The sequence below is a fragment of the Argiope bruennichi genome, chromosome 5 (genome assembly GCF_947563725.1).
Source record: "Argiope bruennichi chromosome 5, qqArgBrue1.1, whole genome shotgun sequence".
Taxonomy (NCBI): domain Eukaryota; kingdom Metazoa; phylum Arthropoda; class Arachnida; order Araneae; family Araneidae; genus Argiope; species Argiope bruennichi.
In genome coordinates, this window is record NC_079155.1 from 128,449,736 (window position 1) to 128,472,547 (window position 22,812).

A 22,812-nucleotide genomic window follows, 5' to 3' on the forward strand; every position below is an offset into this window, starting at 1 on the left:
ATACTGCCCAATTCTAAATTTTATTTTACAATTACATGATGTTATTCTAGGTTGCATATGATGGTAAAGAAATATGATCAGACATTCAAAAGCATTTATATTTATTTGTAGATAAAGTTTAACCCACAGTTCTAAAATTTCGCATTTGGTCGCACAGTTGTGAAACGAGGCTTGTGGAACTTGCGGTTAATCCTGGAAGGCAAGGGGAATTTGATCTTGCTATCCTGTAATTAAAGAAAATATCTTAAGTACAATGAAACAAATAACACCAATGTCAGTTTGACTAATTCAAAAGTAATACGATCAAATCGGAAAATTTTGTTTTGCTAAAAATTCAGATAAGCCAAACTGTATCTAAACATGGAGCGAGAATGTTTTGTCAAAGAAAATACTTTCAACCCTGTACTTTATATCATTTTAAATTTTGAAATTTTTAGTAAATCTTAGTAACTCACTAAGGAAATAATTATTTCTTATGTACCTACATGTACAACTTTATCCTTTAATAAATATATTAATCAGATCAATTGTTCTAAAATTAAATAAATTCTTTTAAATTTTAATAAGTACAATATAAAGTATTTGTTGAGTTATTTCCATTAATAAAACCTTAAAATAGCAAAATGTGAAATATTAAATGCATTACATTTTCATAGTGCAGCAAAGATTTTAAAACAGTATACTAAAATTTTAAGTTGTTTCTGCAAATTTCTTCTGATAAACAATATACAGATGCAATAATATACAATAACAAAAAAAAGGAAACTAAAAAAATATTAATTGTTATAATTTTTGCACAACATTACTAAAATTAATATTTGTAATGAGCATAAAGGTCAAAATGTAGTAACCTGATTCACTTCAGATGAAAAATTTTCAAGAGAAGGCGACAGGTTTCATTAATATCTGCACAAAATTGGACATACAAAACATTTTGCAGTCTAGAAGGCTAAATTTTGTGCATTATAGCAATTGTTTGACAGGCTTAATATAAGGGAATTTATTTAGAAATTTATTACAAACACAAGAATGCAAGAATCCCCTGTCGCACATACACAATGCAAACGAGCAATAAATTATGAGTGAGGAAAGGGAAATGATTATCCCATTTCGTCTCTCCCCCAAGCTGTTTTGATTACAAGAAGATTTCAAAGAGTGAAGGATTTCAGAGAGCTAATATAAAAAATCTACTTACGTGGAACTGCTTGACATGAGGTCGTCTGCATTTTGATGCAGGAATCTCTTGCACCTTCATAATCTGAATGGAATCAGCACGAGCCCGATGCTTAGCTCCCATATCACGATCTATAAAAATTAAAATGTTTAATATTACTCTTTTATTACAAGTGCATATTTTAATAAAAATTTCTATTTGAATTAGAGGAAAAATATTAATCTAGCTTTGCATAATTATATTACCCATACATGTCAACTATACTCATGACACAAAGCAAAAAGTACTTTATTAAGTAATCCAATTGAAATGCATTAAAACTTTTGTTTTTATTCATTCATTCAAAATTTAATAACAGTCTAATATCAATATTTGCCAGACCAACTTATTAATGACACACAACACATTTTTAGGGATAAAATGAACTTCATAAATAATGAACTACAACAAACATTAAATAAAATATGGTTAATTGAACAATAAAATGAATTCAGGCAGAAAATGGGATATTAAAATTAATGTAAAATTATTAAACAAAAAGAAAATTAACCAATCTAAAAAGAATTCTGAAAACACTGAAATCCACATTTGCACAGAAATCGGCCACATTTGTAACGAGCATCTATGTCAAAATGTAGTAACCTGATTCACTTCAGATGAAAAATTTTCAAGAGAAGGCGACAGGTTTCATTAATATCTGCACAAAATTAGACATACAAAGCATTTTGCAGTCTAGAAGGCTAAATTTTGTGCATTATAGCAATTGTTTGACTGAGGCTTAATACAGAGGAATTTATTGTAAGAATTATAATCTTGTAGTTGCATAAGAAACTCAATCATTGAAATAAATAATAAAAGAGAGTAACTAAGCACTATGAAACTGTACATAAATGTTACAGATTCATACTCTTAAAATTGTACAAGTCTGATTCACTTCATAAATGAAATAATTTCAAAAGAAGGCGACAGACTCCAATTATTATTGCACTAACAATTAAAGCACACCAAATTCAGTCTGCTACCACTAAGAAATGTCAATGCATAAAAGTCTAGAAATATATTTTTAAAATATCTCTTAAAGAAATCTCAAGATAAAAATCATTTCAGTGGTAAGGTAACAAATGTATCAGTGGCAAACAAATATAACATTTAATCTTACAATATCTTAAAAGGATTCTGGCATTAAATTTCATTTTAATGCAAAATATTTTTAATACCATGAACTATTTTATTATAGTTTGCATTTGAATAGCCCTGCCATTCATATGAGTCATTTTCCGAATACAAGGAGAGATAGGGCACATGGGACATGATACAACAGTTAGAATTTCTCAGGATAGAAAATGCTGAAAATCATTATGGCTGACAGGTGAGCAATTAAATTCTAGAAGAGAACATTTTCTGACAATAGGCTTTTTTCCATTTTCCAACAGATGATTTACTCTTGAACGAGTTTTATTTTGTTGCCAGCTAAATAAAATTTGAATTTTGTTTTTAATGAAATCTTTTTTTTATTGCATTACATATGAAATTTTTTTTATAATTATTAGCTGAGGTAATTTGGATTTATTCATCAAACTTTAAATTTCTGCATTTAAAAATTCTATTAACTAGGAAACTAATAGCATTTTAAAACAGAATAATTGCACACAGATTTCATCAAACACCCAAGATTAGTTTTCACACTACTGAAATATGTCCTCAGAAATGTATTGATAATTCTAATATGCCTAGGGAAAAATATTCTTTATACTAAAATGTGCATCCTTCTTCCATATATACAGAATTTAAATATAGAAATCCAAAATTCACATGGAGCTAAAAAAACAAGCACTAATTCAAAATTTATTCAAAAATTGATTAAATTATTCACTTATCATATAAACTTTTTATAATAGCAAAAATATATGTATTATTTTCTCCTAGTATTGTGTTTTCACATTAACATAATCAGTAACATGGACTAATGTGAGTGAGGTCTAGCATACCCATGCAACAAAGTAGCAAAATTTTTTTAACATTTCTATCTTAAAACAAGCATGAATTTATAAGTATTTTACAAAACACACCCAAACTTAATATAATTCATTGACAGCCCATTGCAGGGGTGTTTGTGGGACCCCAAAAAATCCCCTGAAACTTTTACGGACTTACTACCGGCATTTTGGAGTTTCGAGAAGGGGGGGGGAATGAAAAATTACAATTATGAAGTATTGAATGACCTAATTATAAAAGTTCAATGAATTACTTTTTTTGCAAAATTAATAACCATAAATTTTCAAACATATAAACTACTACATTTTATGCAAATCTTTTAAATTACCTGAATTAATTCTTTTAAAAAAAATTATCTAATTTCTGCTGCTTTTTTTTTATTTTCTGATGTTTGTGGGCTTGTCTTTCTTTTGTGGTGAACTTCATAATTGCAGGAAGGTTGACTTTTATTTTCCTCATTTACAGTTGAAGAAATTTCCTCGAGAACTGCACATGCAGAGGTAGAAGCAGTTTGCTTTTCTGCTAATGTAGAAGGTTTTTCAGAGACTTTTATAGGTGACTCATCTGAAATACAGACTTTTATAGGTGACTCATCTGAAATACATGTTTTTAAGTCCTCTTGATATGTTTTCCAACTTCTGTTCATATTCAGTAAGAGATCTTTGTGAATTGGATCAGTCATTGGTTTTTTTGAGCCATATTTTTCACATGAGGTTTCTTTAGAAGCCATTAAATCATATTTAATAGTCTGCACTGCATCTAGGGAATCAATCTTAAGAGAGGTTCTATAGTCAGTGACAAGTGTATCCATTAAGTTGAATGCACTTTCCACTAATGGGCCATGGAAGCAGCTAAGGCAGGCTTTGACCAATTTAGCCAATGTAGGATACTTATAATCATTTGTGAAATCATCTTTTAAATTAAAAACTTTAGACCAATATTTATCAATTGTACACTTGACTTGATTTCCACTTTCATCAGATGTGTAGAGCATTTCTTTGGTGATATCAATATCACTCTGGTATAACCTTATTTCAGCTTCTACTTTTGACTTTTCATTATCACTAAAAATATGGGACATAAAAGATGATAATTTTTCAAAAGCTAATATTGTACTGGTTTTACCTCTTAGCTCTGGATCTAATGCTGTAAAACTAATTAGATATGAATTTTTAAGGGGTAATTTCTGTTTCATATGCTGAAATTTCTAAATGAAATTCTCTTGCATACATAAATAAAAAAATATTTCAATAAGCGAAACGAAAAATTTACACGTGCATCAATAAATGAAACGAAAATTTTACACAGCGAAGAAAAAAAAGTTCCGAAGCGATCAATGACAAATAGCTAATACGGCGAAAAATCCCCCTTCTCTACTTATTGGCGCCACGCCAGTAGAGATAAGACCTTTGAACCCAGAGTCACGTTATCGCACATCTGGTCGAACGAAGTCTCCCCCTTTTTTTTCTGCCGCGCCTACTTGCCGAAAAGAATCCAGAAGAGAATGTCCGAGAACCGGGGGAATGAGTCATAACTCGCAATAAGGAAAGAACAAAAAAGAAGTTTCCCCCCCTTTTCACGCATTATCACTGCCTTTGGAGAAAGAAAGGAAAAGTTTTCACCACACACACTGACCTTGCGTTTTCTGCTTTAAAAGCAAACAAAATTACCCAGATCAAAATAAATAATTCATTATTATTCCTACTTCCTTTTGAACGACGATCCCCGGAAATTCCGGGGATCGAAGTTCAAAATCCCCGGAATTCCGGGGTTTCCCCGGAGCACAAACACCCCTGCCATTGGAACATAATTATATTAATGTTACTCTATCTTTCCATATAACTTGAATTATTATAGTCATATTAAACATGCAGATTCAATCAATAATGAACATCTTAACAAGTATACTTTATATTTTATAATGCCTCCACTATTAATTGATCGCAAAAACTACTGAGCGATATCTTCAGATATGCCAAGAATAAAATAACAGTAAATGTTCTTTAAAATCTGAATTCATATTATTGTTTTCCTGATGCATATTTCATTCAGTTTAGAGTCCTCAGAATTGATTTTTCCTTTCAAATTATAATTAGAAAAAAGTAAAATTCCAAAAAACAATTTTAATAGATGGACATGTATCAATATATTATTTGTATAGCTGCCAGGTTCTCTAATTCAACATAGAAAAATACATCTCCATATTCAAAGATATGTCCTTGATTTTCAAAAAATTTGTATTGATAATTGCATAAAAGATTTTAAAAATTAAAAATATGAACCAATAAATATTCATGGAATTATCACTCCTAATGCTTCAAATGATAAAAGATAGTTTAGAAAAGAAATGCCAACCTTCCTCATTAATGTTTCAAGGTATGAACTTGATAAAAGATGCAATGCAATACTAATAACTTTATTACCTTCATAAGATATTAATTTTACTTGGTATGTTTCTACACATCATAAAATAAATAGAATTCAACCCTTAGAACTTACCCTTAGGAAACTAGACCTTTAATTTTAGACTTAAAAAAAAATGGGAAATTGGAAGGAGGGAGTATAACAGGGTTGCAACCGTTTTGATGCATAAAAATTCAAGGGAGCACAATTTGACATACTATTAACACAACTTTATAAATTAAAATATTTTAAAAATTTATTTAGATACTTATTTACTGCTATAAATAGTCAAATAAATAAAAAAAATAGATAAAAATATATATTTTGGCATTTCAAACCTTTATTGATTATGAATATTTTAAATCATTATTCATGTTTATCATAACTGCAACATGAAAAGCATAAAAATAACCTTTTTCAATTCATAATAATTTTTAAGTTTAAATACATAGGTACCAGGTAGAGAACACATTGTTACAAGGAGAGTAACTAAGTATTGTATTTGACCTTTCCTCAACACTTAGATTCCCCCCCCCCTCCTTCGATTAAACAACAAACACTGTTCGATCGCTACATATTTTATATCATCTTTCTCTGCTAATTTTTCACAATTTTTTTTTCTTCATATAACTGCATATTTTATCTTCTTATTTTCTAGTACATTTAAATGATCAAAAAAGCATTTCTCTTTGTTGAAATTGTTTTTCCTACCATATATTCTGATCTTCCAGCACATGCTACACACAATTTTGTCTCTGCACATGCTACACACAATTCTGTCTTCATAAGATATTAATTTTACTTGGTATGTTTCTACACATCATAAAATAAATAGAATTCAACCCTTAGAACTTACCCTTAGGAAACTAGACCTTTAATTTTAGACTTAAAAAAAAATGGGAAATTGGAAGGAGGGAGTATAACAGGGTTGCAATTGTTTTGATGCATAAAAATTCAAGGGAGCACAATTTGACATACTATTAACACAACTTTATAAATTAAAATATTTTAAAAATTTATTTAGATACTTATTTACTGCTATAAATAGTCAAATAAATAAAAAAAATAGATAAAAATATATATTTTGGCATTTCAAACCTTTATTGATTATGAATATTTTAAATCATTATTCATGTTTATCATAACTGCAACATGAAAAGCATAAAAATAACCTTTTTCAATTCATAATAATTTTTAAGTTTAAATACATAGGTACCAGGTAGAGAACACATTGTTACAAGGAGAGTAACTAAGTATTGTATTTGACCTTTCCTCAACACTTAGATTCCCCCCCCCCTCCTTCGATTAAACAACAAACACTGTTCGATCGCTACATATTTTATATCATCTTTCTCTGCTAATTTTTCACAATTTTTTTTTCTTCATATAACTGCATATTTTATCTTCTTATTTTCTAGTACATTTAAATGATCAAAAAAGCATTTCTCTTTGTTGAAATTGTTTTTCCTACCATATATTCTGATCTTCCAGCACATGCTACACACAATTTTGTCTCTGCCTTGATTTCAAGGCAATTTGAATTTTCAGAATAGTTCAAATAACCAATTATATTCCACTAACCTTTTATTACAAGGGGAAAAAAAAGTTTCCCGAGAGAAAGTATTAAAATGGCCTATATTATTTTTTCACAATTTGCTAAATTTTTTCCTACTAACAATTTCAGATGAATCTTGGAAATTTTGACGAATTTAATATCACTACTTAGAAAAGAATTAAATTTAATTATAATAAAGCATTGCCACTCAAAACTTAAAAGATTGTGAAAGAAAACAAAATATACATTTTTCAAAAAATATACCATGTGTATTTAAATCTAAATTTAACTCCCTATGATATTATCCAGTAAATACACAGCCTGAATACACAGAATTTTATGCATACTGGGAGGTGTGTATGTGTATATGTGGAGGGGTTTATATAAATTTTGGTTCATATTTTGAAAACAAACATGCTGCAATTACACACAGATGAATTTCAATTTTGCATAGCAGCCTTGATAATAAAAATTACTAAACTTTACGAATTAAACTTGAAATGGGATTTTCAAAATGTTTCCAACAATTTTACCTTGAAAGGCTATTTTTTTATTAGGATGTGTTTACTAAAGATACTACGCTATGTGTATATTCTTAGAGTATATTACAAATATTAGATTTAAATAAATATTTACAATATGTAAAAACTAATACATTTTATAACACTAATAAGAATAAATTATTTCTATACAAATATTTCATTACAAAAAGTGCACGGACAATAAATTAATACAAAAATGCTTCGTGAAGTATTTATATAAAACACTAAGCCAAACTGATCATTTTCCATGGCATTTTATTTAAGCTGATACCATAAAATTATTAATGTGTCATAAAAAACACTAATATGATCTTTAAAAATAACAGGCAAATACATAAAATTAAGCTGCAAATCAATATTTCATTTAAAATTCCAGATTTGCTAATAAAACAAATTGACAATGTTTCTTTCTTCCTATGCACTAGACTATTGATTGGTCATATGATACTGCTATGTGAATATTTCATACCCTACAACATTGATCACCCAGTATCGCTTCTTTGCCCAGATAATATATATAACATAATATCAACAAATTATTGGAGAATAGATATTTCCAACGAATTTTAATTAGTTGAAACAAATATTTTCCAACATTATTGAGTATAATTTAACATACACTTATTACTGACTAAACATATAAGTGAGAATTTTTAAAAAAAATCATAACACACTATTGTTGATTACAAAAATTAAAACTATTTTTTGGACATTTAGAATTTTGTTTCATTAAATAGCTAGCAATTTTTCTTTTCTTAAGTCTCAGTGCTCAATTTAACTTCATAATAAATTCCCATATTCATTTTTGTAATGAGGGGCAACTCCAAAGTTTTTGTATTCATGTTAGAAGCAAGATTCCATCCACCACCCCCCATCCTTTTCCTAACTATACTAAAAACTCATTCACGACAATATTGCTGTGAACAAGGATTAGGGAAAAGGGTTTTTATAATTTTTTACTATATATCTGTAACTCCATAATTTTCACCTGATTTCCGTAGATACTGGAGGGTTATGCTATTTGCAGCATATGTCCACTATATAGATTTAAATCAAAATACAAAGTATCTGCCAAAGACAGGACTTTTATTTCAATTTTTCAATATTTAATTTAGATATTTCATGACATTTTTAAAATTGAATTTTTTATCTCTTCTTGTAGTGATTTAGTTTTAAAATTGTATATGATACAGTATTTTCAATAATGTACTAAATAGCTTATATATCAATTAACCAATTTTTTTTTTTTTTTTTTTTTTTTTACTAAGCTAAATTTAACAGCCGTCATCTGAAAGTGAATTTAAAAAAAAAAAAAATTGCAAGTTTCATAATATTAAAAAAGAATCAAACTGAGATGAACATAACTAAAGTAGAAAAATACTTTCACACAATGTATAAATTCATTCTTTTAACCAAAAAAAATTGAGCAATTAAATGCAATGCTACTTTATAATTGATCAATAGAAAATAAAAATCATACACAAATAAAACACAAACTTTCATTGTTACAAAAGGAAATGCAAGATGATACAAATAGATATTATTAAGAACTGAAAACATATATGCCAAAATATAGAATGGAGAATTTAAATAAAAAACACCAGAAATCTTTTGGCACATTTCTATAGCACTGAGCAAGTCAAGACCATTTTAATAACAAAAAACAGCTTGTGCAAACAGTGCATTACATCCATCATTTAATTCCATAAAAATTAATTGAATTCATAATAAATGAATTTAATTTGTTCCCCAAAATGTAGACCAAAGACTTAAAAGAAAGCCTTGGAGATCTATTGGGGGATTTCTATAGCACCAAGCAAGTCAAGACCATTTACATAGGCAAACAGCTCGTGTAACAGTGCAGAATTATTTTTTTTACATTTTAATGCAAGAGTGGGATTTAAGATCTCAATACTGAAAACTTTAGACAAGGACTTGGTAAATGTTCATATAATAAATGAATTTAATTTGTTCCCCAAAATGTAGACCAAAGACTTAAAAGAAAGCCTTGGAGATCTATTGGGGGATTTCTATAGCACCAAGCAAGTCAAGACCATTTACATAGGCAAACAGCTCGTGTAACAGTGCAGAATTAATTTTTTTACATTTTAATGCGAGAGTGGGATTTAAAATCTTAATACTGAAAACTTTAGACAAGGATTTGGTAAATGTTTATTTTTCACAAAATACAAGAACAGAATATTAAAGTTTATATTAGAAAAAATATCTTTCATTCTAAGGTTTTGTTCAAAATTATTCATACACAAAATTCACAAACTTATAATAAGACATGAAAAAATTCTTTTAATGAAGAATAATTACACTTTTTGAATATTACAGATGCTATTAATGACATACAAAAATTAATGGAGGCAATTCATTTTGGTCCGACTGCATTTTAAGACATAATTGCTGAAAGACTGATAAAATTCACCTACTTTTTAAATCAACTCTCAAATTTTAACGATTAGGAATAATCTTTAAAAGTTCTAAGATCAGTTGTGAAGTTATCCCTTAGCCCATTCAGGACCATGACCACATCTACATGAACAAGCGATTCTCTCTTCACAGCCCACAGTATCTTATACGAGAGACACACTTTTCTGTTTCTATGGCACATAATCATGCCAATGTGGAACGTTTTAAATTTTTAAACAGTACATTGCGGTTCAAGCCCATTATAATTTTGAAGTATATCTAACAAAGTGCTGCCCTTCAATATACACTTTCGGTTCTGATTTTTTACTTGATTCATGGTATTTAAACATGTAAGCAACTGTATAAGCTTGGCTCTTTCAAGGAGGTTGGGTATTTAAATGACCACGATTTATTTCGCTCTGGGTTTTTATTTATTTTGACTGAGTGGGGAAAGGAAGAAATGCTTATTGGTTTATGTAGAAGGAATAGATTTGTCGGTTGCAGTTTCAGGTTCACTACAAAGTAGTTTGTATGTTTTTGTTCAGTTCTATTTTGCCTTCCCATTACAAAATGATAGAAATACGTAACAGTCTAATTGTATGACATTTGACCTTCATATGCAGGCAGGCATTGGTTCCTGTTCTACATTTCTAGATTTGAAAGTTATTGGCATAAATAAATGGTTCTCTAAAAGTGCACTTGTGATTTAAAGGGGGTTTTTTTTGTTGTTGTTGGGGGACTATAAGAAAGTACATTCAGATGACTGTTGTTGGAGTTGTGAGTGAAATATAATACAATATTTATTTTATAACTCTGTTTTCATGTGTTTAAGGTTTTTTTCCCCATGAGTATAGTTAAAAGTTAAGTGTTTTGTTTAATTTCATTTATTTCTATTAATATTAGGCATTGTAATATACTACTTCTTAATATGTATTAATATAAACATTACTTGTAAAACTGAAGTTATTAAATTCAAACGATGATTTTATATGAATTTTTTTGTAAAATTAAGCTTAACTGCAAAAACTGTATAGGTATGTGCTCCACTTCGGAGCGTTCGGTCCTATGAGAGCACTTCGTTCTTCAGGCACTAGTCCTGAAAGGATTAAGCCAGCATTTCAAATTCTTTTATATCATATGTACACAATGTCTGAACTTCCAAGTCATTGCACCCATAAGCATGGTAAGTAAATGATATATTGAAGACCAAAATAATATTCTGAACCAAATGTCAAATGAAAAATGTTCCAAGGAAGAAAATCTGCTTTTATAAACTACAGAATATCATATATAAGAAGTTGAATAACACTTACAACACTGTGTAACAGCCGATGCTACCGTCATGTCTCTATATTCTCTGTACATGTTATGTGTCCCAGTACGAGAGTTATATCTTAGCCAAATTCCAAAATTCTTTACTTTAGTAGGTGTCTTATCGTAAACCTGAAAAATAATATTTTATAAATAATTAAACATTCAAGTATTCTACTACTACAATTACTTCTATATTAAAGATAATTAAAACAATTTTTTTTAAAAATGAATTAAAACAAGTAAATGACAAAAATGAATATCAAATCAGATTAAATTCAAATATGTTAACCCTTTGCATAACTGTTTCTAATTTTCTTATTTCTTTTCCTACTTCCTTTCCTTTCTAACCTTCCATCCTACATCATTTCTATCCTGCTTCCAAATTTCATTTCTTTTCATCCTCTTCCTTCTCAATTCATCGAGTTCGATTAAAACTGGGAGAAACTAAATTAAGAATTCATTTTCAACTTTTTTTTTTAATAAATGATGGTTTTAGCTATAGCATACTATGTAAAAGCCTTTTAAGAAATTTTGTTTAATTTTTTCTAGTACAAAAATAACTGTTGAAAAAAAATTCAATAAAATTTAGTTGTATATATATTAAACTATTTATTCCATATTTTTTATTAAACTTATCTATTGAAATTTCTGAATATAACCTATAAGTTTTGAAAGATAATTTAAATAACTGAAATTTCTAAAAAGTGACTACTACAAGAACAATGTTTAACATTATGAGCTGTTAGCTGCTTTTTAAATTGAGCTACCAAAATCTGAACAAAAATTTAGATGCATTGGTGAATTTGTTGGAAAATTGATTTTGGATATAATATGAATAAAGACCAAAAACTAAGATGTCACAACTCATTTTTATAAACAAAATGTTTTACACACAAATAGAGGTTAAAATAAGAGAGCATTGAAACTTTTTTTTTAAATTAAAATTTCACTTAAAATAATTCATTAAAAATATCTGAAAATTTTTTGGAGAAAATATATTTTCGATGCAACTATTGAAATTTCAATTTGAACCTCCTAAGAACAGTATATTATTCTTCCCTCCTATAATAGTCTCCAAGTGCATATCATATGGTGAAAATAAAAGTATTAACTATAATAGTTTGTATATTTAAATGGTATAAAAAGAATTTTATTGCAATAAATCCTTTGCAATTAATTTAATGACAAAAAAATGGTCAAAATGTAGATATATAATTATTCTTAAATTAAAATTTAAAAAATAGCTTTATGGTGCATGTTTTTAGAATCCATAAGCCAAAGTTAGTAGATAGACTCGGTTATCTGTTCCATAAATTGATGAACTTTCATCTTTGTAGTCCATAATAAGGCAAACTCAGATTAATAAATTTCAGACTAAAAATAATAAAAATGCAAACTATAATGTATCAAATCAGTATAATCCTGCTCGTATTTTGTACACAATATTGATTTAAATTGATGGACGATTTAATAAAACATCTAGAATGATGAACAGAGATTCTGATTCATTTTTATTAATAAGCTATTACCAAGCAACAACTCGCATCAACTATCAACAAATTCATTTTAAATGAGAATAGAATCGGGAATGGTAATCAGAAAAAGTGAGTAAAGACAAACAAGACCTTAATAAACTGGAAATTATATATTTTAGTAGTTCATGCAGCTTAAAAGAATGAAATGAATATTTGCTGTATTATCGACATCTAACTATTTCACTTGCAACTAGCGCTGGAAAAAATATTTTCATGAATTCCATTGCTCATGATGAAGAACTACAAATTATTTTGGACAAAAAAGTTTTGCTTAATAATGCTCAATAGAACAGGGTTCTTAAACTTTAAAATACTATGACCCACTTTATAAAATCTTGAATCTTTAGCAACGCGCTTCATTCTCAGCAATTTTTTCATAGATAAACAGAACACATGCTTTCAAAGAGTAATTTTATGAGCCATAGAAAAAGTTTTGTGAAGAAAAGGTATTTATAATTAAATATAACACATGTTATTCAAATCATAAAAAGAAGCAACAAAATTACTGCATACACAAATAAAACAGCATTCATAATGAAAAAGATTTCTGGCACTACAAAGAAAGAAATTAAATTTTAGCAAAGGCAAGACAAAAGCAAAGTTAGGTTCATTTAAAAGTCATTCTTGCATTGAAAAGACAGTTGCTTCATTTCTACATTTCCCATCATTGAACACAAGTTGCTTGCTTACATATTGTATGTATGTTTTTGTTTTGTTGTGACCATAGGGCTTGAAGATTTCAACCCCATATCACATTTTTAAAAATCATGTAAATATAAATATATATTAAAGATCTTGTCCCAGTGCACCATGAATAATGACCTACCAATAGGTGGTAACTATAGTTTGAAAACGCTGCTATAGAACATGATTTATCCATTCAAAAAACATAAGCCTTCTTTCCAATATTTTAAATCAGGGGGAAAAAATGACAACTGCAAAACACATATCAACTACCCTAATTAATTTTATCTATTTGTCTTACTATTTAATTTTAATAAAAGAAAACTGAAAAACCTAACCTCTTGTTAGGGCTAAAAAACTATGAAAGAGAAAATTAATTACATTTTATAGGTTATCAAAATTTTCAAATTCCCCAGTATTTCCCCATTTTATAAAATAGCTGTGTTTTTCTTTGTTGATAGTAACCCTGGTACATTGTTTTCCCACAATTACGTCTGTAGACAAAATTATTGTAAAAATTTAATTTATGAAATTAAGCTATTTATTAACTGAGAAACTATGAAACTATTAACCGAGAAAAAAAAAACTTAATGCTGACTTATAGATTTTTTTTTAAAAAAAAAGCTCAGACAGGGAAAGATTAGAAGGAGAAATAGGATGTCAGATAAGAAAACATTTATTTATTTATAAATAATATTGTTTGAAAATTCAGCTTTCCTAAAATAAATTGGTAATATACAAGAATCAGGTACAAGGCAAAAGCATATAAACCTCACCAAACATCTGCCATCTTAGATGGCAATAAGTAGCATAAAGTGCTAATTCTGAAAATTGCTGCCATCAGATGGTGGAAAAGAGGAATAGCTCAAAAAAAAAGACAAACAATATGGCAAATAGTATTGCAAAATTATTCAAAATTGAAAATATATGATAGCCTTTGCTGCTAAAAATTCCCAGTTTATCCATTTCAACAATTAAATGGAAATTATATCAGTAAAAAATTATGAAATAAAATATTGGACTAATAAAATCTAGTTCTCTAATAAATCTCAAAATTGACAGGGAAAATCTAAAAGTTAACAAAGACAAAACTTTAAAAATGAAAAAAAAAAAAAAATGCTAAAATTAGAAGAAAAAAAAAAGTAAAAGCAATAATCCAATTTCCAATGGCCTTCTCTGCAAAAGCTCATTCAATCACACAAATTCACTCATCCAGTTTCCACAATCTGAATTTCATTTAAAATCTATTTGTAACTTGCCTCACAAAAAAAAACACTCATCCAGTCACACAAACTTTACCATCAATCAGAATTTCATCCAAAATCCATTTGCTACTTACTCAAATTATAAGCACATCCTGCAAGGAGAAGTATAAATTCAGAGCCAATGAAATGCAAATTTGGAATATTTTATTAAAAAGAAAGAATATTTGATGATTTATCCCTTTTAAGGCATCTTATTGCTAGGAAAAAAGTTACAACTTGGTGCAAATGCCTGCCATGCACTCAATTCTCCACTGAATACCCCCCTCACATTCTTTTTCCAAAATGATTTATTTTCAAGTACCACACTAAGTCATTGGAAAAAATTTCAAGAAGTGCCTTTCAGTCGGACTATTTTAATGTATGTTTCATATGTATTTTATTTCCACTCCAAATTGGAAAGAAATAGTTTTTGTAACAATCAATACAATGAGAGTAAAATACATATGTTTTCTACCACAAAAAAAAGCAATAAAACTTGACTCGGAAATCAGCTCACACCAGTTTTTTAATACTATCTTTACTGGGCCACTAGGGCCATTTGTTAAAAACATAGTAAATTAAAAATGTGAAAAATACAGGCATACTGGTGAATCAAGAGTGGAAAAAGAAGTTCCTAAACACAGCTCAAGCAAATCAGAAAATTCCCATTCCAAACACCTGCACATGTTTGAACAAACTGTCAAGGTAGTCAATAGCATCATACAGAATTCTATTTGGATAGATTAAACAAACTAGTTATTTTTTATTTATAGAGTGTACATGTTTACAAAGATGAAATCTTATTCAGTATATCACAAAACAAATCAATTAAGCTCAGAGTTAAAAAGCTCAAAAATTATTCATCATATACATTTCAGGAGCATAACCTCATCACAGCAACAAAATAATTCTAAGTAATTTTTTAAATTGTTAGTTAAAATTTTTAATTGCATTCAAAAAGTAGTATAAAGCTCTACTTATTGTACACTTTAAAATAATTTTCAAACTCCAACAATATACCAACAGAAAATTATTCATTTTTAAATCAAAAATATTCCAAAGACTATTGCTTAACTTAAAAGTACTTATGATGAATGACTAAATTAATTTTGCTCAGAGTTAAAAAGCTCGTAAAGAAATATTCATCACATGCATTTCAGGAAAATTAACTCATCATAGCAAATATTCTTGAATAAATTGCACATTTGAATAACTTATTAAATTCAGGAGCAAAGAATTGCTTTTTGTCCAGTATATACATACTATAATATGTTATATCTGTTCAAAAATATTTCCACAAGTACTCAACATCACATACTTATTTAAAGAATTTATACTCATTAAAAGAATATATATCCATAATTTTTTAATTAATAAGAATGCTAATATAACTGATATAAAAATTCTAACTTTGTAATTTTAATCAAATACCACTGTATGATAATTTTATTTAAAACAAATTCTAACTTTTAATTTCATGTATTACACAAAATAACTACTCAAAATAACTAAACTTCACATAATCTGTTATCATTAGATAATTCAAAATCATATTCGAACCCCTTATTTATAAGAATCTAAAATTTTTACTTAAAATCAAAATAATTCAAATTCTAAAATACCAAAAAGGAGATTGTTTAAAAAATGTATACTTTATGGGGAAAAAAAACAACCTGATATTTCCTTTTACAATCATAGAATCCCTACTGGACCTTTAAGACAAAAATTGAGCAAAAAAGGAACATAAATAAATAAAAATATGGTACACAAATGAAATTTTAGCTCAGAGTTAAAAAGCTCAAAAAAATATTCAACATATTTTATTCTGAAATACTGACTCATCATGGCAACAAATTATTAAAAGGATGAACAAAAAAAAAGTATTATAAATAAATCCTACAAATAACCTTCACAATCATTAAGAAAGCAAATTTCAATAAATTACCACATGCAAGCATGCATGTGGATTTTAACACCTTTACTTGTCAATCAAGGTCAAAAATTATTATATAAATCTATATTAGATCTTAAAACAATTTTTATAACTTTCTTACATTTAAAAAATATGGTTTTTAGCAAGTACAGGAGTACTCAATAGAAATCTTTTCAAAACAAATAAAATAGCATGTTAAGGAATTTGATACAACTTTGAACAAAGTTTATAATATTTTATATATAGTATTGGGTAAAAGTGTAGTTGAGTGTCAAGTATGCCAAGTCGCCAATAAAGATGGCGGACAAAATAAACACTTCTGAGAAACAGTTACGGTTATCACTTTCTGTATTAAAATGATGATCTTTACTGATAAGTATTGTAATTTTAATTTTAATCTATATCTGAAATTTGTATTTTAGTGTTTTTTAAATCTTTGGGATTACTATTGCTACATATCTTAACAATTTTGAAATAAAGATGTTCATTACACCGGCTGCGCTGGTCTGTTGTGTAAAGAGTAAAATTTAGAGCATGCGATGCCTTTCGGCATCTGAAGGAGGCACGGGGCAGAATTTTTTTAACTTAAAAATAAACATCCAACAACTTTACTAGCAGCAGGAACTTAATAGCTTTGAAAGTACATTGAACATAAGGACTGTGTGGATAAAAGGAACAGTACATACAAACAGGCATTATTTCCTAACTTCATCAACTTGTAAATATATATATATACTAGCCGCCTTTGGCGACCAGCCGGTTCGCCAATCTTAATGTTTGTTAAAATTTTAATAATTAAATATTTTATGCAATTCCAACTTTAATAGATTCTTCAGCAAAATATTTTAAAACTTCAAATTTTGATAGTCATATAATTCACTCATAATATTATAAAGGCCTTCTGTCATAACATGATATGTATCTCTCTAATTTTCTCTTACACCTCGTAGAATTTATGCTTTAAATTAAAGTGTAAATGATTAATCTGCAATTAATATAATATTTTTTACTGAAACAAAGCATTTTTTTTAATAATATGATTACTGATAATAGAGTCACTGAGCGTTTAAACTTTATGGGCACTAAAGAATATCTTTCTTAATTTATGTAATATCTCAAGAATTTGTCAACAAAATTTTCTCAGATTCATCATGAACAGATCGATTAATTAACAATGTTTAATTTTAAATGCATCAAACACTAAGAAAATAAAATGAATCATTTAAAATAATCGGTCTAAAACAGGTTTAAAAAACTACTTAAAAAACAATGTACTTAAAACTATAAGCATATACAAAAAATATATAACTAACATAAATACAATTTACTTACAAAAGCATGCAACTAACTTAAAAATAATTTAAATCATCCGTTGATAGTGGTTGTCATGACAACAATCAGAACAATGCGCATGCGTGAATTTTCTTCCAGTTACGTTAACGCAAATGCGTGAATTTTTCTACGCCAGTTGGGGTAACGCTATGCAGATTATACATTTTTAATTTCCTTTATTCTGTGTTATTTTAATTCAAAAGTACTTCAGAATGAATCTGAAACATGGATTAATTAACAATGATTAATTTTAAATGCATCAAACATTAAGAAAATAAACAGAATCGTTTGAAATAATCCGCCGAAAAATATTAACCCTAGCCTCATTACTGTTGGGAGAAAAAAACAATTGAGCCTTACTCATTTGGCGGTGGGGAAAATGAAAGATTATTTTGGTGGAAAATTTGGCGGTGGGGAAAATGGAAGATTTTTTTGGCAGGAAAGTTAGTTTTTAATTAATAATTAAAATTTCAAAAAAAGGGACCCCAGGTGCACATTCCCGACCTCTAAGGTATACATGTACCAAATTTGATAGCTGTATGTCAAATGACCTGGCCTGTAGAGCGCCAACACACAAACACACACATTGAGCTTTATTATAAGTATATATATATGTATATTCCACTCATCCTTCATCGTTTCTGCGGGCTCAAAAAACTTCCTGCCACCCCATTCACCAGACATCCATTTTTGCACAAATACCGATATAACAAATTATCAAGGGAACCATCACAGCACAAAAAAAATTACAAGAACTGCAATGAATTCCATTGCAAAAGATTTTTAAAGTAAGAATTCAGACAATTTTTTAAAGCATATACCGACAGTTAAAAATTGCAAAAGAATAAATATTTTCTGTTCGTATTCACATTAAAAATAAAATTGCTGTCTTATTAGTAGTAAAAATACTTTTAATTATAATACAGAACTAAATTAAAATCTTTAATAGATATTTTTTACTAATCTTAATTTAACATTTTTCATAAAATAGTTGCAGTTCATGTACAACTCAATAACTGCAAAAAGTAGCAAACAAAACAGCATTAGGGTTGCTAGTTGTTTCGTTGGGTTGGCATATTGGCGAAAAACAGGGAGAGGAGACACTAAACTACACTTCAACCAAGTATTGTTTACCAATGGATTCTAAAACCCTCCATATTTAGGATGAGTTTAATTAGAAAAAATAGGGAATGAAAAGACAGATGAACAGAGAGGTTTACATTTAACAATAAAGTAAATTCTGAAAATGCACACATCCTGTGTATCACCCCTTGGTGAAATAGAATCATCGAAAAGTGATCGTCTCAGAATACTGAAATGAACAGTAACCAAGTTTTTTAAATTTTTAAAAAAGGAATTCTATTTAACAGCACTAAATTTCATTAGTACATGTTAAAAATCTTAAATTTTCATATTATATTGAATTTTGGTAATATATAATCTTGTAGTCCCTTGGTGTAATCTAACAATTTCTTGCATGCTTCCTAGAAGTACTTAAGTACAGAATAATGCAGATACATCTCAATTAAATACCAAATTTTATCATTTAGTTTTCTTGAATTTGGGCAGTAAAAATTCTTACAATCTGTCTCAGTTTTCATAGCAATCTTATAATCTTGCATGAAGGTTATATGTCAAATACCTGAAACATTTGTTTTTTAAATTACAAACAAGCAAAAACATGTTCTTCAGATTCAGATTTGAAATGCAAAGATCCATCAAAATCTCAGTACTTACACATAAAATTTATTTGGCAATTACAATACTTTCTGTATACTTCATATAAGAGACAATACAATAAGAGTAGCAATATGATAAATTTAACTGTCAGCATCAATTCATAGCAACTTTTCATTTTCAAACAAGTTTGTTAAAGTATTATATACTATTAATGTACCTCAGAATTATATATTTTTAATGTAGCCTACCTCAGAAATAGACACAATTTCACCGTTGGACTTCTTCAGCTTTTTTAGCTTGCGAGTGAAATACCAGAATCTGGATTTTGCAGTCACCTTGTCAGGGGCAAAAATTCGCATCCGATAAAGAGGGGGGTTTTTTAACTTGTCAGTCGGCAGGGGCCTTCCAATGATTTTATATTCTTTTAACTGAAAATAAAAAAAGTTAGCAATTTGTCCTTTAAAAGCTAAGATATATGTTAAGAAAAGATGATAATTACCTCTTTCTCCTGCTTATCCAGTAATGCATTAAAAGACAGAATTTGTTAGCATATTTAAAATTGAAAATACAACATTCTATCAAAAGCTTATTTGAATATATAAGTAAAAATAACTCCATTGTATTGAAAAATTTAACATTACTTCCAACATTTATAAAAAGATATCAAAATATCAAGAATATAGAATTTATACCAATTAAAATTCAAATTATTTACCATTTGAAAAATTTCTTAATCAAAATGCACAAGATTAATATCATAAAAACTTCATTAACTATTAATGCTGTAAGTTTAGGAAATTCATAACATCTTTAACAAGTCTCAAATCACAATCTACTGATATTAAAAACTTCAAAGACTGCATGTAAATTTCATTTACTTTACAAAAAAAATGACGGCATGCATTTATAACAAGACAAAATTATGCTGTTAACATAATTTGTATTAGATATTATGAGATTTATCTTCACTAATATACATCATAAAGCAATCATTTATCAGAAAATTATTACATAGAAAACCATCATATTAAAAATATAACATAGGAAGATGTATATAAAAGAAAACAAAATATTTGGTTTATTTGATATTTTGACATTAATTCTAATTAAATTCAAATCAGGAAATTTACTTTCCTCCTTCAATTTTGCAATGTCAGGCAGAAGCATAGCGAATAAAGAGTTAATGCTACTGAAAACTTCAAGCCAATTACATCATTACAAGAGTAGAATTTTCCCCACTTTTCACATACTTTTGATTCCGAATTTCATCATTTTCTAACAAATAGTTATAATATGAGAAGTGGTTACAATAGGAAAGGAAGCATTTCATTCAGAGATAAACAGGAATAAAAAAAAAATAGAGGGGACTTTCATTCTAAGCCATGTAAACAGCAGCAATTTTACTTAATACTTGGTGCAAATTTAATTTTTCAGAACATCACGGCACAAAAGATCCCTTTGTATCTAATATAAAGTATATTTAAAAAATTGCATATTAGACAGTAAACTAACAATATAAGGAAGGGTAGATTCTATCAGGATTGCAAATTTATTAAAGGAACACTGCTATAAAAATGCGGCCCCCAAGTACAATTTAGCTCTCAATCCTCAAATAAGTTCTCACGTGACAGCAGTATTTTGTCAGCTATGCCATTTGAGCATTTTAGTCACCCTCCCCCCCAAAAAAAATTTTAAGCACCCTGCTCATTTAAGTCTTTTTAGATGTAAGCATTTTCTAATTACAGGATGTTTTATATATTCTATCACATTCTCCTTCATTCACATTCTCAGTTCATTTTCTATCACAAAATTGCGGATGCCTTTTTCGGTTTGAAAAAATAATGCAAATCACCATCACCAAAAACTTAAAATCAATTTTTAATAAGATTAACAATAAATGCACACATTTTGTTTCAAAAACAAACAATTTTAAAAAATTTAAACAAATACGAAAGCATCTTGTAATATTTTTCAGTAAGTTCAATCCGAAAGCAGTCACTAACTTTAAAGAAAAGCACCAAACGCAATGCATATATCTTACCAATTTTAAGAGGTTTTCATTCTTACATAACCATGAAGGCAAAAAATTACGGGCTTCTTACTTATCAATTGACTTAGTAAATCGATGTTTTTTGAAGTGGGATAAATTAAGACCCGATTTTTTATAATTAATACAGAAAATTTTATATTAGTGAAGTAAAGAAAGTATAACTGTATCAAGAAAATCAATTGCTTTCAATTCATAATACATTTATAACTATACAAGTCACAATTACAACAAATTAAAATAGCATTAATAGAAGGCGATTTCATAATGCATTTACACCGAATAAAAAATAAGCTAATGAATGCAAACAATTTTTAAATAAAACATTAAAATATTGTTTTCATAGTTATCAAGGAATAAAAGAGACTTTTTATTGACCATTGATCAACACTTTCACAAAATGTACCACGCGGTCCACGCTGAATAGGCTTAACTGAAAATTAATTTAATACATTAATCTACAAACATAAACATTTATCATAAAAATAATGAAAATCACGAGTAAAAATTAAATGCAATTAAATGTCTTACTTCGCCCTTTACTTTCATTTTTGAATTATTTACAAGTTTTAATTAACTAGAAATTAACAACCAATCCAAATCCCAACGCATCAGGCGAATATGTGGATGATGGAATGGAAATAATGGCTACAATTACAGTTAATCTGGTTTTTTTCAAAACCGGCACAGACGCTTAGTAGCAGAGTAAAACGTTGAAATTAATCTCAAGAAGCAAAATGTTAAAAATGCCTTGCATATTTTAAGCATTTTCCTTTTAAAAACGTAATATATCAAAATAATATTTAAATATATATTTTACATGTTACTTGATATGTTTTTCAGTATTTCGACATGACCATGCAACACTTTTAAAGTTATTCTTTATATCTCTTTATATTTAATAATTCTGAAATAATTTTGCCACTTGTAATCAGCTTCAACTTATGATTTTTTCA

The 22,812-nt window shown here is 28.1% G+C and overlaps 1 protein-coding gene and 3 non-coding genes across 4 annotated transcripts; all 4 read right to left on the bottom strand.

Annotated features, from left to right (window-relative positions):
• Positions 1-84: 84 nt before the first annotated feature.
• LOC129968532 (60S ribosomal protein L18a-like) lies at positions 85-22,542 on the bottom strand. Its single transcript, XM_056082519.1, has 5 exons — positions 22,388-22,542; positions 20,058-20,237; positions 11,401-11,530; positions 1,196-1,305; positions 85-224 (listed from the first exon to the last, which is right to left on the bottom strand). Exons 1-5 carry the CDS (start codon positions 22,403-22,405, stop codon positions 132-134), a joined length of 531 nt encoding a protein of 176 aa, XP_055938494.1. The 5' UTR covers positions 22,406-22,542; the 3' UTR covers positions 85-131.
• On the bottom strand, positions 15,694-15,764 carry LOC129969959 (small nucleolar RNA SNORD36). The gene has a single exon (XR_008784708.1). It is a non-coding gene; the product is annotated as a small nucleolar RNA SNORD36 (small nucleolar RNA).
• On the bottom strand, positions 15,973-16,046 carry LOC129969958 (small nucleolar RNA SNORD36). The gene has a single exon (XR_008784706.1). It is a non-coding gene; the product is annotated as a small nucleolar RNA SNORD36 (small nucleolar RNA).
• Positions 16,643-16,714, bottom strand: LOC129969960 (small nucleolar RNA SNORD36). Its single transcript, XR_008784709.1, has one exon. It is a non-coding gene; the product is annotated as a small nucleolar RNA SNORD36 (small nucleolar RNA).
• Positions 22,543-22,812: the final 270 nt, after the last annotated feature.

Bases quoted from the DNA above. Each gene is read 5' to 3' on its own strand.
- LOC129968532 (XM_056082519.1), bottom strand. The intron at 11,531-20,057 runs GTAGGCTACATT...ATTATTTTTCAG, and splicing joins AAATTGTGTCTATTTCTGAG to GTTTACGATAAGACACCTAC. The intron at 1,306-11,400 runs GTAAGTGTTATT...TAATTTTTATAG, and splicing joins ATCGGCTGTTACACAGTGTT to ATCGTGATATGGGAGCTAAG.